General features: G+C 43.9%; 1 protein-coding gene across 4 annotated transcripts in view; it reads right to left on the reverse strand.

Annotated features, from left to right (window-relative positions):
- Positions 1 to 13,256, reverse strand: part of CAMSAP2 (calmodulin regulated spectrin associated protein family member 2) — a 180,900-nt gene that overhangs the window by 10,900 nt on the left and 156,744 nt on the right. For 2 of the 4 annotated variants that reach the window (XM_075936675.2, XM_075936676.2), the window contains 3 exons: positions 10,496 to 10,632; positions 9,542 to 9,762; positions 8,368 to 8,440 (listed from right to left, as the gene is read on the reverse strand). In XM_075936675.2, coding sequence (XP_075792790.2) covers positions 8,368 to 8,440; positions 9,542 to 9,762; positions 10,496 to 10,632 — 431 coding nt within the window. Of the gene's footprint in view, positions 1 to 8,367; positions 8,468 to 9,541; positions 9,763 to 10,495; positions 10,633 to 13,256 lie in introns of all 4 variants that reach the window. The other 2 variants (XM_075936674.2, XM_089780563.1) reach the window with 1 other exon arrangement.

The raw sequence follows: 13,256 nt of genomic DNA on the forward strand, positions 1-13,256 counted from the left end.
CAACCCCCTGCCTCTGGCCCCCCTCCACTCCTCTCCAGGCAGGCTGTCCATCCTGCTGCCACCAGCCCCCCTGGCCCCAGGGCTGCCATGGGCATCTAGAGTTCTCCAGCTCCTGGCTCTGTGCTTCCCCAACTCTGCGCTTCGTGGGCAGCCGAGTTTCCCCAGTCACTGGTGGCGGCTGGGATTCTCCAGTTCCAGGCTCTGTGCTCCATGGGTGGCTGAGGTTCTCCAGCCTCCGGCCCCATGCTGCTGTGGACAGCTGGGATTCTCCAGACTCTGCCTCCATGCTGCTGCAGGCAGCTGGGATTATTCAGCGCCTGGCCCCATGCTGCTGCAGGTGGCCAAGGTTTCCCGCCTTGCACTGCCGCGGGCTGCTGGGGTTGTCCGGCCCACTCTCAGCACTTTTGTGGGGCTCTGGCTCCACTGCCCCCAGCTGGGCTGCTGGCTCTCCTACCATTAGGCTTCCAGGCTCTCTGGTCCAGGAGCATCTGTGGTCCTGCTGGACCACGGATGTTGCCGCGTCAGAGTGCCGATTTTCAGAAGTTCAGCCTGTAGCATGTATGAATTTGTACACCGTAGATCAAGGAAAGAGTTCTAAAAAAGAAATCTATTATAGTCTTACAGAATATTGCTTGAATCGTTTAGAACTATACTGAAGAAAGCATTGGAGAACACAGTGAGAAAATCATCCTGTCAAGAGCAGGCTAAGTAGACATAAGTTTTTTGTTTTCCTATTTGTACTGTGGATGGCATTATATAGCAGTTGCCAGTAAGGGCTACTATAGTTAAGGTAGCAAAACAGTTTCTATTATAATCTGTTTTCATAAACAGTAATCTTTGGGGCTGAAACAATCAATACTTGATCTCCTTCAAATCAAGGGAGTCACTAGCTATAGAGCAAGAAATGGAGATCCCCTCCCTTGACTTGTTTGCCCCCCATGACTTTTCATAGGCCTGTAAGTCTTCCGCTTTTTGCCTTTCTATACTTGGTAGGATATAATGTAATCACATACAATGTTTTATAGGGTCCCCAGCCCCTGAATTTTTATGAAATGACATCTCAATTCCAAATGTGAATATATTTATTTGTGAAAAATGTGAGGAAAATTACTTCTGCTGCATTTTTTCAATTGAATTCTAAATTTCTTTGATTAGAACTACTGCAAATATTAGTCATGTTTAAAATTCGGCATGGATGTAGTCCTGATCAAGAGAAAGGCCTTGCTTGGTTGGAGAAATTAAGGAAAAAAGGTATTTAAAAACATTTTGAGCATATTGAACTGACATGTGGCAAAACCTTAGTAGCTAAAGAAGCTTCATTTCACTTGCAGTACCACTGTACATTCACTCTGCTCTGTCTGGGCTTGAGGGAAATTACAAAATGGATTTATAAAATTCACACAGTACAATCCTCTAAAGAAAACCCCTCCAACTCACTGACATGATGAAAAAGGGGTGAATTATGTAATTCCATCTTCTCTACCCCAACCTAAATGAATACAAATCAAGTATCTGGCAAATTCCATGCCTCTCATCAATTATTACAGTGTTCTACAACATTCTGAAAACTCAAAGCTCTGAATCAAATTTGAAGTCTCAGTAAGATTCGTGTTTCCAAATCATTTTTATTTCAGTGTAGCATATCTGTACTACAGTTGTGCATGAGTACAGATACATCCATGTGACTAATCTGGTGTAAATAAAACCACTGCAGAAAAGTCTATTTTGTCTGTAGAGTAGCTAATACGGTTAGAAAACACCTCCTCAAAGAAAAACGATAGAATCAAAACATTCCAAATGCAGAGTACATTTAATTAAAAGAATTTATTCACCACTGTGAGAAACAATGAGTCAGTGCGCAAAGCATGAAAAAAAAATGAGGCAATAGCTTATGAAAGCTACAAGGTTAGTCATAGTTAAGAAGTAAAGCACAGTGACAGTAAATACAGGATAAAGTTGGGTTAAGTCTGATCTGAGCCTCAGAATAACTACCTTTGCTTTTTCTTCTCCCTTCTCTTTTTGAATGTAATGGTATGAACTTCTGTTTATTTAATTCAAGCTTTTATTATATCATTTTCAAATGAAAACATCAGAGCCAAAAAGGAGTTTGAAGAACAGCTATCCAAAAATTCAAAAAGTAATAGTAAAATGTTTTTTAAGTACATTGGAAGCAGGAAGCCAGCTAAACAACCAGTGAGGCCCTTGGATGATCGCGATGCTAAAGGAGCACTCAAAGATGATAAAGTCATAGCAGAGAAGCTAAATGATTTTTTTGCATCAGTCTTCATGGCTAAGGATATTGGGAGATTCCCAAACCTGAGCCATTCTTTTTAGATGACAAATCTGAGGAATTGTCCCAGATTGAGAAGTCATTAGAGGAGGTTTTGGAACAAATTGATAAACTTAACAGTAACAAGTCACCAGGACTAGATGGCATTCACCCAAGAGTTCTGAAAGAACTTAAATGGAAAATTGCAGAATTATTAACTGTGGTTTGTAACCTATCCTTTAAATCAGCTTCTGTACGTAATGACTGGAAGATAGCTAACGTGACGCCAATATTTAAAAGGGGCTATAGAGGTGTACTGGCAATTACAGATGGGTAAGTCTAATGCCAGTACCGGGCAAATTAGTTGAAACTATAGTAAAGAATAAAATTGTCAGACATATATGGATAAATATAATTTGTTGGGGGAAAAGTCAACATGGTTTCTGTAAAGTGAAATCATGCCTTACTAATCTGCTAGAGTTCTTTGAGGGGACCAACATACATGTGGACAAGGGGAATCCAGTGGATATAGTGTACTTAGATTTCCAGAAAGCAGGTCCCCCACCAAAGGCTCTTACATAAATTAAGTTGTCATGGGATAAGAGGGAAGGTCCTTTCGTGGACTGATAATTGGTTAAAAGACAGGAAACAAAGGGTAGGAATAAATGGTAAGTTTTCTGAGGGGAGACAGGTAACTAGTGGGGTCCCCCAAGGGTCTGTCCTGGGACCCATCCTATTCAACTTAGTTATATGTGATCTAAAGAAAGGGGTCAACAGTGGGATGGTAAAATGTGCAGATGATACCAAACTGCTCAAGATAGTTAAGACCAAAGCAGACTGTGAAGAACTTCAAAAAGATCTCACCAAACTAAGGGTATGTCTAGACTACATGCCTCTGTCGCCAGAGGCATGTAAATTAGACTACTTGACATAGTCAATAAAGCCGGGAGTTAAATATCCCCGGCTTCATTAAAATAAAAATGTCTGCCGCACTGTGCCGGCTCAGCTGATCGTCGGCACAGCGCAGCAGTCAAGATGCGGATTGGTCAACAGGGAATGCCTTTGTCGACGGCTCCCTTATGCCTCGTGAAACAAGGTTTACAGGAGCGGTCAACAAAGGCGTTCCCTGTCGACTGATCTGTGTCTTCACTGCTGTGCTGTGCCGACGATCAGCTGAGCCAGCACAGCGAGGCGGACATTTTTATTTTAATGAAGCCGGGAATATTTAAATCCCGGCTTCACTGACTATGTCGGGTAGTCTAATTTACATGCCTCTGTTGCCAGAGGCATGTAGTCTAGACATATCCTAAGTGACTGGGCAACAAAATGGCAAATGAAATTAAGTGAACATAAGAACCGCCATACTGGGTCAGACCAAAGGTCCATCCAGCTCAGTATCCTGTCTGACAACAGTGGCCTATACCAGGTGCCCCAGAAGGAGTGAACCGAACAGGTAATGATCAACCCATCTCTCTCCTGTCATCCATCTCCACCCTCTGACAAACAGAGACTAGGGACACCATTCCTTACCCATCCTGGATAATAGCCATTAATGGACTTAACCTCCATGAATTTATCTAGTTCTCTTTTAAACCTTGTTATAGTCTTAGCCTTCACAACCTCCTAAGGCAAGGAGTTCCACAGGTTGACTATGTGCTATATGAAGAAGAACTTCCTTTTATTTGTTTTAAATCTGCTGCCAAAAAACCTGGGAAACAAAATGGCAAATGAACTTCGGCAACAAAATGGAAAATAAAATTTAATGTTGATAAATGTAAAGTAATGCACACTGAAAAAAAATAATCCTAATTATACATACCATATGATGGGGACTAATTTGGCTTCAACTACTCAAGAGAGAGATCTTGGAGTCATTGTGAATAGTTCTCTGAAAACATCCACTCAGTGTGCAGAGGCAGTCAAAAAAGCAAATAGAATGTTAGGAATCATTGTAGGTATGTCTAAACTACATCCCTTTTTCGATAAAGGGATGTAAATTAGACATATTGAAATTGTAAATGAAGCCAGGATTTGAATTTCCCGTACTTCATTTGCATAATGGTTGCCACGGCTTTTTTCCCGAAAAGCTGCTTTTCGAAAAAAACTCGCGGTCAAGATGGGGATCTTTCGACAGAAATGCCCTGTTTCGAAAGATCCTGTAAACCTCATTAAAAAAAAAAAGAAAAAAAAAAGCCACAGCCACTATTATGCAAACGAAGCGTGCGAAATTCAAATCCTGGCTTCATTTACAATTTTGATATGTTTAATTTACATCCCTTTATCGAAAAAGGGATGTAGTTTAGACATATCCTAAAAGAGGAACAGAGAATAAGACGAAAAAATATCTTATTGTCTCTATAGAAAACCATGGTATGGTACGCCGACATCTTGAATACTGCATACAGATGTGGTTGCCTCATCTCAAAAGAGATATATTGGCACTGGAAAAGGTTCAGAAAAGGGCAACAAAAATGTTTAGGGGTTTGGAAAGGGTCCCATATGAAGAGAGATTAAAAAGACTTGGACTTTTCAGCTTAGAAAAGAGGAGACTAAGAGGGATATGATAGTGGTCTATAAAATCATGACTGGTGTGGAAAAAATGAATATGGACAAGTTATTTACTTATATTCCCACAATATAAGAAGTAGGGGGTCACCAAATGAAATTAACAGGCAGCTGGTTTAAAATAAACAAAAGGAAGTTTTTCTGCACTCAGCACACAGTTAACCTGTGGAACTCCTTGCCGGAGGATGCTGTGAAGGCTAAAACTTTAATAGGGTTCAAAAAAGAACTAGATAAGATTCATAGATGTTAGGTCCATCAATGGCTATTAGCCAGGATGGGTAGGAATGGTGGCCCTAGCCTCTGTTCCTCTGGAGGTGGAAGATAGGGGAGGGATCACATGAGGATTAGCTATTGTGATCCCTCCCTCCGGGACATCTGGTATTAGCCACTGTCAGCAGACAGGATACTGGGCTATATGGACCTTTGGTCTGACCTAGTATGGCCGTTCTTATGTTCTAAGTGGTTTTTAGCTCACAATACATTCTGGTATTGACCTCCCGACTACATTTGTGCAGCCACCAAAAAAAACAACAAAAAAAACCCAGAAAACAAAAATCCCTATAAAAAAGTACGATGGCATATAAGCTGATAGCATATGAACAAAGAATCTACAGGTTGAGGCCAAAGCTCAAGTAGATGATTTAAAGAGAGCACAGATTAAAAACATCCAGTGGATGTGCTCGTTGCACTTGTTCACAGCTGCCCAAGCAGCTTAATTAGCAGCACTTGTGAAGTTCTTCATCAGCTGACCATGTTGGGTTGACAAACTTTCTGAAGTGGCATGCCAAGATTTAAGCCTCCTGCCCCGGGCCATGCTGCCCTCCTGGGTGTGGGGGAGGGGCTCTCTGGACTGCACACCACACTTGGGCTACGTCTACACTGGCCTCTTTTCCGGAAGGGGCAGGTAAATTTCAGCAGTCGTCGTAGGGAAATGCGCGGGGGAGTTAAATATGCCCCGCGGCATTTAAATAAAAATGTCCGCCGCTTTTTTCCGGCATTTAAAAAAGCCGGAAAAGAGCGTCTAGACTGGCCCCGATCCTCCGGAAAAAGTGCCCTTTTCCGGAGGCTCTTATTCCTACTTCAAAGTAGGGTGGGGTGGGGAAGAAAGCACCAACCTTCCCTACCAGACCAGCTTGCGGAGAGAGGCAGAGCAAATGGCTCCATGCTGAGGGAACAGCACACGAAGCCGCTTGCTCTGCCTCTGCGAGCAGGGTGTGGACACCTCCTGCAGAACAGGGACCAGCTGGAGCCAGGCGTTCCCGCCCGTCCCTGGTGTCATTTGCCCCACCCCACCCTTGTGCCCTGGCCTGACTGCAGGGGAGGGTGGGAGGGAGTTGAACCAGTGATGGTGGTGGTGGGAGGGAGAGAGGCTCCCTGCGCCTTGGGATGAGTGCAGCTCTCATCCCCACCACCTAGGTAGCCCCAGGGGAGGCAGCAACCCCATATCTTCCTCCCACACGCTGAAGTTCCAAGCAGGCTGCCCCACACCTCCCTCCCCTCATGTGCGCATCAAGCACTGGAACAAGGGAAATGGGCATCAGGAGCAGCCTGTAGCACGTGCGAATCACTCACAGAGCCGCAATAAATAAGAACTGTTGACTGACTCTCGAAGGGGGGGTGTGGCGGGTTTTAAGGGTGCGAGCCCCGCACCCCCAAAATCCCCCGGGCTGAGCCAGCGGGGTGGGGTGGGGCTCCGCGAACTCACCGCCTTCCAAATGCCCAGTTGCCCCGCCCTCCGGGGTCCACGGGCGAGTCTGGCCCCGGGTGCGATCACCCCTCGCCCCTTATGGGGCCGAGGGGGCTCAGCGGACCCGGACCGGTATCTTCCCGGGCGGCCCCCGTCCGGGGGCCCGACCGGGGTTCTTGAGCTGTCCCTCTACTCTTTGCCCCCTTGTCTTGTTGCCCCTCTCTGCGGGGAAGGGGAGGGGTGTTGTGCGCGACCGTCGCCGCCTTTGGGGCTTACGTTGAGGTCGGGGCGTGGGGGAGTGGGGGACCCGGGCCCGCCCTCACCACCGGGTCCCAGCCCGAGGCCCTGAGTGAGATGGGTGCTTTAAAGCGCTCCCCTCACGGCAGGCGGGGCAGCCGCCCGAAACTCGCCTGCCCACGGGCGCCAGAACGGCCCCGCCTCGGACTCCTTCCACTCCCGCTGCGCCGGCCCCCCGGGCCGGTGCGGAGTCAAGTCACTTACCCCGTCGTAGACGCCGGGTTCGTCCCAGGGCGAGCCTCCAGTTGCCGGGGTCGTCTCCCTTAGTCGCCCGGAAGGCCGGGTGCTTGGGGTGCCGGGAAGCCAGGGTGGCTGCCCACTCGCTTCCCCCTGCCTGGGCATCCCAGCGCCCCTGTTATGGGCGCAGCCGGGTGACGTCAGGGGCGTCAACCCCGCCCCCTCCAGCGGGTCCCCGTGCGGCTCCGGCCGAAGTGGGCCCGCGGCTTCCGCCCGGGGCGCGAACCGGGGCGCCTGCGCCGGACGCCTCCCGGGCCCCCGGGGTTTCCCCCGTCCCCTCTGGCGCGCGCCTGCCCCCGCCTTTAGCCGCTGCGGAGCCGGCGGCGCCGCGCCGAGCGGCTTCTGGCCGTCCCTGGCCGCCGCTTTCTGCCGGAGAGGGGGGGCCTCCCCCGCTCCTAGTGCGGACCCTGCTGGGTCCGTCACAGGGGGTGTTGGAGGCGAGGAGCGCAGCTTGAGCCTTCTTGGTGTCTATACCTCCGGCTCCTGTGACTGGCCAGACACCGTGCTCAGCTGAGTGCAGCTGCTCGGGACATTTGAAAGGGTCTGGCACGCAGGAATCAGCTTATTTTTGCACCTCGTGGCAGCACGGTGACCACCAGGCTGGAACAGCAGCACAAGTTCCCCGCTGTGTGGGGGAGATGGGAGAGGGGCTGAGCTTGAGCCACAGACTGTGTATGCGCCCCTCAAAATCGGCTTGCATGCCACTTGTGGCATGTGTGCCAAACACTGCCGACCCCTGGTGTAAGGGATCAGTTTCTCAGTAAAGAGAATCACTTGTCAGAATACAACTTCAGTACTTGAAGCTTTCTAATACATATGTGGGGTGCCATTTTTCTGTCCGTAAATACTAATTTATGTTAAACGAGAAGACTTGCGTTGCTTGGTTCCTTCAGAGGAGGGGACTAGAGGTGTGGGGGGCACACGGGTCTAGTGAGGTTAAATATCAGTTAATGGAATAGTTGATTAAGCTCAGGAATTCTTATTGGTTAACTGACTATTCATAGTCTCAAGGGTGGGCCCAGCAGCCAGTGCATTCTAGTCCCACTCCTGAGGAGCCCCCTGTCATCCCACACTGCTGCCTCCCTTTCTGTTTGATGAGAAACAATCATACTTCATGCACATCCCATTGTCCTGGCACAGCCAAACTCGACCTTGCTTTAACTTATGATAAGGGGAAGCTGCATACCAAATTTGCTGGTCCTAGCTGTTACCATTTAAGAGGAGTTCTTGAACAAACAGAATCGCAGTTGAATGGACAGACACACAGACTCTCTCCCATATCGATAGCAGATAAAGGCATTATTGCATTTACCTTGGCGTTCTCTTGCCTGATTGCACGCTATCATTGTCTCCTGTGTTCAGTGATGCCAATGAAAGACTAGATACTGAAAAAACACGACAAAGTTGTGAACCTGAATAAAAACAAAGTTAAAATTTATGAAAACGCAGGCAGATAGCAAAGAGTCTGTTCATTAGACACAGCACCAGCAGAGGAAAATTGATAAATGTTCTAATTCCTGTATACAGTATGCCTGCATGCATATTGTCACACAGTAAATCCATATATTTACAGACAGTACCACTGAAACTTGTTTGAATCTGGAGTTTGCTGAGGCTAATATTATTGTGAAATGTATAACTAAATCATGGGCATTAGATGATTACAGTTACAAAATCAGTGAAGTCTAGTGATAGTGGAATTAATTTCCCATTATAAACTAGAATTTTGAATGGATTGTCATGGAGCATTTTAAATTGCATTGAAATGAGATGAGGGTAATAACCAACAATGACACAGCATACATAATGTGACAGCAAAACATATGGAAACCTTATTGCTAAAAACACAAATGAGGACACTGCATACTTTCTTCTAAGTGTAAATTGTTAATTTCTTAGAAACGGTTTTACTACATTATTAAATAATTAATGACATGCCACACTTTTTCATAGCACTTTTCTCACAGGGATCACAAGTGCACATGCACTAAATCAGGCAAGTGGAAAAGTAGTAATATAAAGCACCAGAACATAAAGGTAACTTCAGCTGTACTTTAGTTTTTGTCTATAATGATGCAGCAGCTTACAGAGTCTTACCTTATAGTCACCGTTTTATTTATTAATCTCACATCTCTCAAATTTTCTACTTTTTCTTAGCTCTACAGGTGCAAAGAAGAGGTTAGCAGCTAGAAAGCATATGTGAGTGTGCACAAAATCATGCCAGACAGTAGTGCTTTTTGTGTTCATCTAGCAAATCTTTGTGTTTGTTCTTATATGCATGCATGCATAGTAAGTACATCAGCAACATTTGTCATCTTTAACTTCCATTTGTAAATTCTACTTTTTCCAATTCAGTCACATGCAGCTTCAAAAACTGTGTATCAGTTTAGCCAGAGAAGCTAATCATTGAACATTTTGGTTAGTACCACAAGTCAAGCTGGTGTTTTAACATGAACAGACTCTTTTTCTACATCGATATTTGTTACCTGGTGGACCTTTTACTGGAGTTTTGGGTGATTCAATATGATCTCTATGAATAGATTTTGGACGTGGCTTTTTTTGTTTAGATGAGTGTGGGCGTGGCTTTATTATAATATCCATTTCTTCCATGAGCTTCAACTGTTTCCGTCTCATATATTCTTGTTTAATAAATTCTCTACGTGCTCTTTCATCTTCTTTTTTTTGACGCTCTTCCTCTGTCTTGCGCCTAAGAAATTATAAAATGAAGTTTGATTAGAAAATTTTCCTTGGCAAGTCTAGCAGTTGTAAACATCATAATACTAGTGACAAGAGAAAAGTGACTATTGGATTTCCAGAATTTTCCATTTTCATATATAAGTAGGATGAATTGGTCTATAAACAGTTTTTGAACAGTTTCAGATGTTAATAAACTTGAACTTTGCTATTATTGGCAAAGTGAGGACCATGCTTCAGATTTTAGAATTAAAACAAAAATACAACCTTTCCATTTATCTTTTGAGAGATTATCTTTCTCTTCACCATAGATTTTGGGCATGTTTTTATTTGCATCAGGGGAACCAGAAGATTTGGGTCCAGATCTTCAATTAATATAAATTTGCCAGTTTATACCAACTTAGGATCTAAACCCCTCAATTCCTCTGTAAATGTAAACTATGTAATTAAAAAGATTATTTACTTATATAGTATTAATCAAACTCTACACTCAAGTATGTATGAAATATTATTTTTTATTCAAGTGGAATTGTGAACAGATATGACAGAATATATCCTTAGCCTTTAACTCACTTTACTAATACCAGAAGTGCCTGAAATCATTTAGGTAAAAGGTTTAAATAAAGTATTGGGCTCACAATGTGAAAAGGATTTGCTGCAGAAAACAAAGAAGGGCTGCCTCATTACATTATTATTAAAATGTTTGTAATTTTAGCCACAACAAAGATTCTCATATATATTATTACCTTGTCTCTTCTTTCTTGTGTTCTAGTTCTGCTTCCAACTGCTGCTTTCGAAGTAAAGTCTCTCTTTCCCTTCTCAACCGTTTCTCCAATAATGCTGCCCGTTTCACTGCCATGTCATTTTCTGCCTTTTGATCATCCTAGCAGCAACAATATTTAGGAAGAAATAGATCAGGCAATATTAAGGTAAATCTGACTGTTCATATGATATACTTCAGCTCACTAAAAGTCTACATTTTTTACACTGTGTTGATACCCTCTATTAAATATCTTTATTGAAAACTATCCGTTGTCTTCCCCTAGTCTATGGAAAATAAGCCCCCCAAAGCCTAGTAGTACACTTGGAGATTATTTAGCTATGTCAAAGAAGAATTTATACTTCACTTACATCAACAATAAAGATAATGGCTAAAGCGGTGAAACCTATACAGCTCTAACGCCCAAACCACAGCAGTAATAAATGGAAACAAATGGCTGCCTTCAGCTTAAGCTATTGGGACCTTTTTATGTGGGCATCCCCAGACAGATCAGTGGCAGCATAACTCTCTGCCCATGAAGACAAAAAATGCTTAAAAGATCTCATGCCATCCAAACAAGTGGAAAAGAATACCAGGGTTGAAGGGGGAAAAAGGTGCATTATGAACTTTATCCCTAAATTGATTACAAAAACTTGTTATAATTAATCACATATCCTTGTAAGAAAGCTATGTAAGAAACTGTAAAATTTATTAACATTCATACAATGCATTGAACTTGTCAAATGCTGCACAGCTAAAGAGACAATCTTGGTTATTTTTATGATGTATTGATGTCCTAGAGATGACTTTCATCATATTTCAGATGTTCCAGATTTTCAGTTCATCACTTGAAAGTGGTTGTCTACTCAAAATTCATGCTCTGAGGTTTAGCATGTAAGCAGAGATCAGTTAGCCAGCAGAATGTAGGTTAGAAAGACTAAGGCATAAAATAGGGCACCAATACCGAAAATGTACCTAACAACTTTATTCAGAGAGTATTCTCACTGAACTCAGGAGTCTGGATCTAAAGCCCTTTGAAGTCAATGGAACAATTTTCATTAAATTTGAAAAGGTTGTGAATCAGGTCCTTAGTGCCTGTTTGCAGGATTGAAACCCAACTGATTATTTCTATACTTACAAAAATCTTAACATTTGCAGAATACGACCATGAAAAAGAAATAAGAAATAACTCAGTATGATGGCAATTATAAGACACTATTACATGAAACTCAAGAGGTTCAGCAATGAACAGAAGAATTTCATTTTCAGTTAATTGTGGGATGTGAACATGATGAGGAGCATAACACTATGCAATACATAAAGCAATCTTTGCTGGCCAGTTCAGTATCTTTTGCTAATGCCATGAATTGGTTTCCAGAGAAAGTTAGGGCACACATATGTACTCTTGGGTGTATTCTGAAAAAAAAAAAAAAAACTGCACGCACTATAAAATTTTGCTAACTTAATTTGTCAAAATAACATTACATAATCACACCAGTTTCAATTCTTTAAGTTTATTTCAAAATACAGGCAGTCCCCGACTTACGCGGATCCGACTTATGTCGGATCCGCACTTACGAACGGGGCTTTCTCGCCCCGGAGGTCGAGGTAGCGGATTGCTGCCTGCGAGCTCCGGGGCGAGAAAGCCCCGTTCGTAAGCTGCTCTGGTGCCCCTGGTCTGCTGTAGACCGTCTCCAGCAGACCAGGGGCACCGGGCGGGTTCCTGCGCTTCTGAGGCTTTGCTCTGGCAAAGCCTCAGAACCGCGGGGAACCGCCGCTGCTGCCGCTTCAGTCCGGGTGCCTGTGGTCTGCTGGGGACCGTCCCCAGCGAGGAGCTTCCTAGAACCCTCCAGCTTCCTCCTCATCCTTCCAGAAATGTCTTCTATGTGCAAGCTGGGTATTTTGGGCGTCTAATGGCCCCTAGTGGTTACCAGCAGTACTGCTGCCCATTTCTGTCGGGGGGAGGGGACAGGAAATTCTGCATGCAGAACATTAATTTCTGCAAAATTCTGCATTGCACAGTGGTACAAGGAGTAACATGCATGGAGCAGTTTAAATGATGAATGGAAAGAGAATAAAATATGCTAAAACTGTGTTCATGGGCCATGTGAGGGGAGTCTCAGTTCAGTATCACTTTAAATATATGATATTTAAAATACCATAGTGCAAGATTTTGTGCATGCCAAGAAAAATTCTGAAGGATGCATTAAAACTGCCTTTTAAAAATGCATCTTAGTACAGCCTCTCCCCGAGTTATGAACGAGTTACGGACCAAACACTTGGCCATAACTCAAAGTGTTTGTAACTCGGACCCCATTGAGTTATATGGCAACCGTGCTGCTCATAAGCACGGATCGCGTTCGTAACTCGGGGACTGCATTTATGACCGCTTCGGTCATAAATGTGAATGGTCGTAACTCGACCGTTCACAACTCGGGGACCGGCTGTACACAAATGTTCACTTTTAAACTATACCTATATTATGTGACACTTAAAATACTCAGAATACTCTAAGGAGAAGTAATAACCTAAATCTTATTTAACTGGTTGTCATGAGATAAAGGAAATGAAAAACATATTTAAAGTGTGGATACTCAAGCTTGTATTAAAAGAAAAAAGTGTTCCTATATTCAATATGTTTCTTTTGTATTTCCCTCTCACGCCACAACATCCCCCAACATCCTTTAGATATTAGGAATTGAAAGAGCTGTTGAAAATTGCTGGCAGGATGTCATCCCAAATTGTCT

Source organism: Pelodiscus sinensis, chromosome 9 (assembly GCF_052426305.1).
Source record: "Pelodiscus sinensis isolate ZL-2025 chromosome 9, ASM5242630v1, whole genome shotgun sequence".
NCBI lineage: Eukaryota > Metazoa > Chordata > Testudines > Trionychidae > Pelodiscus > Pelodiscus sinensis.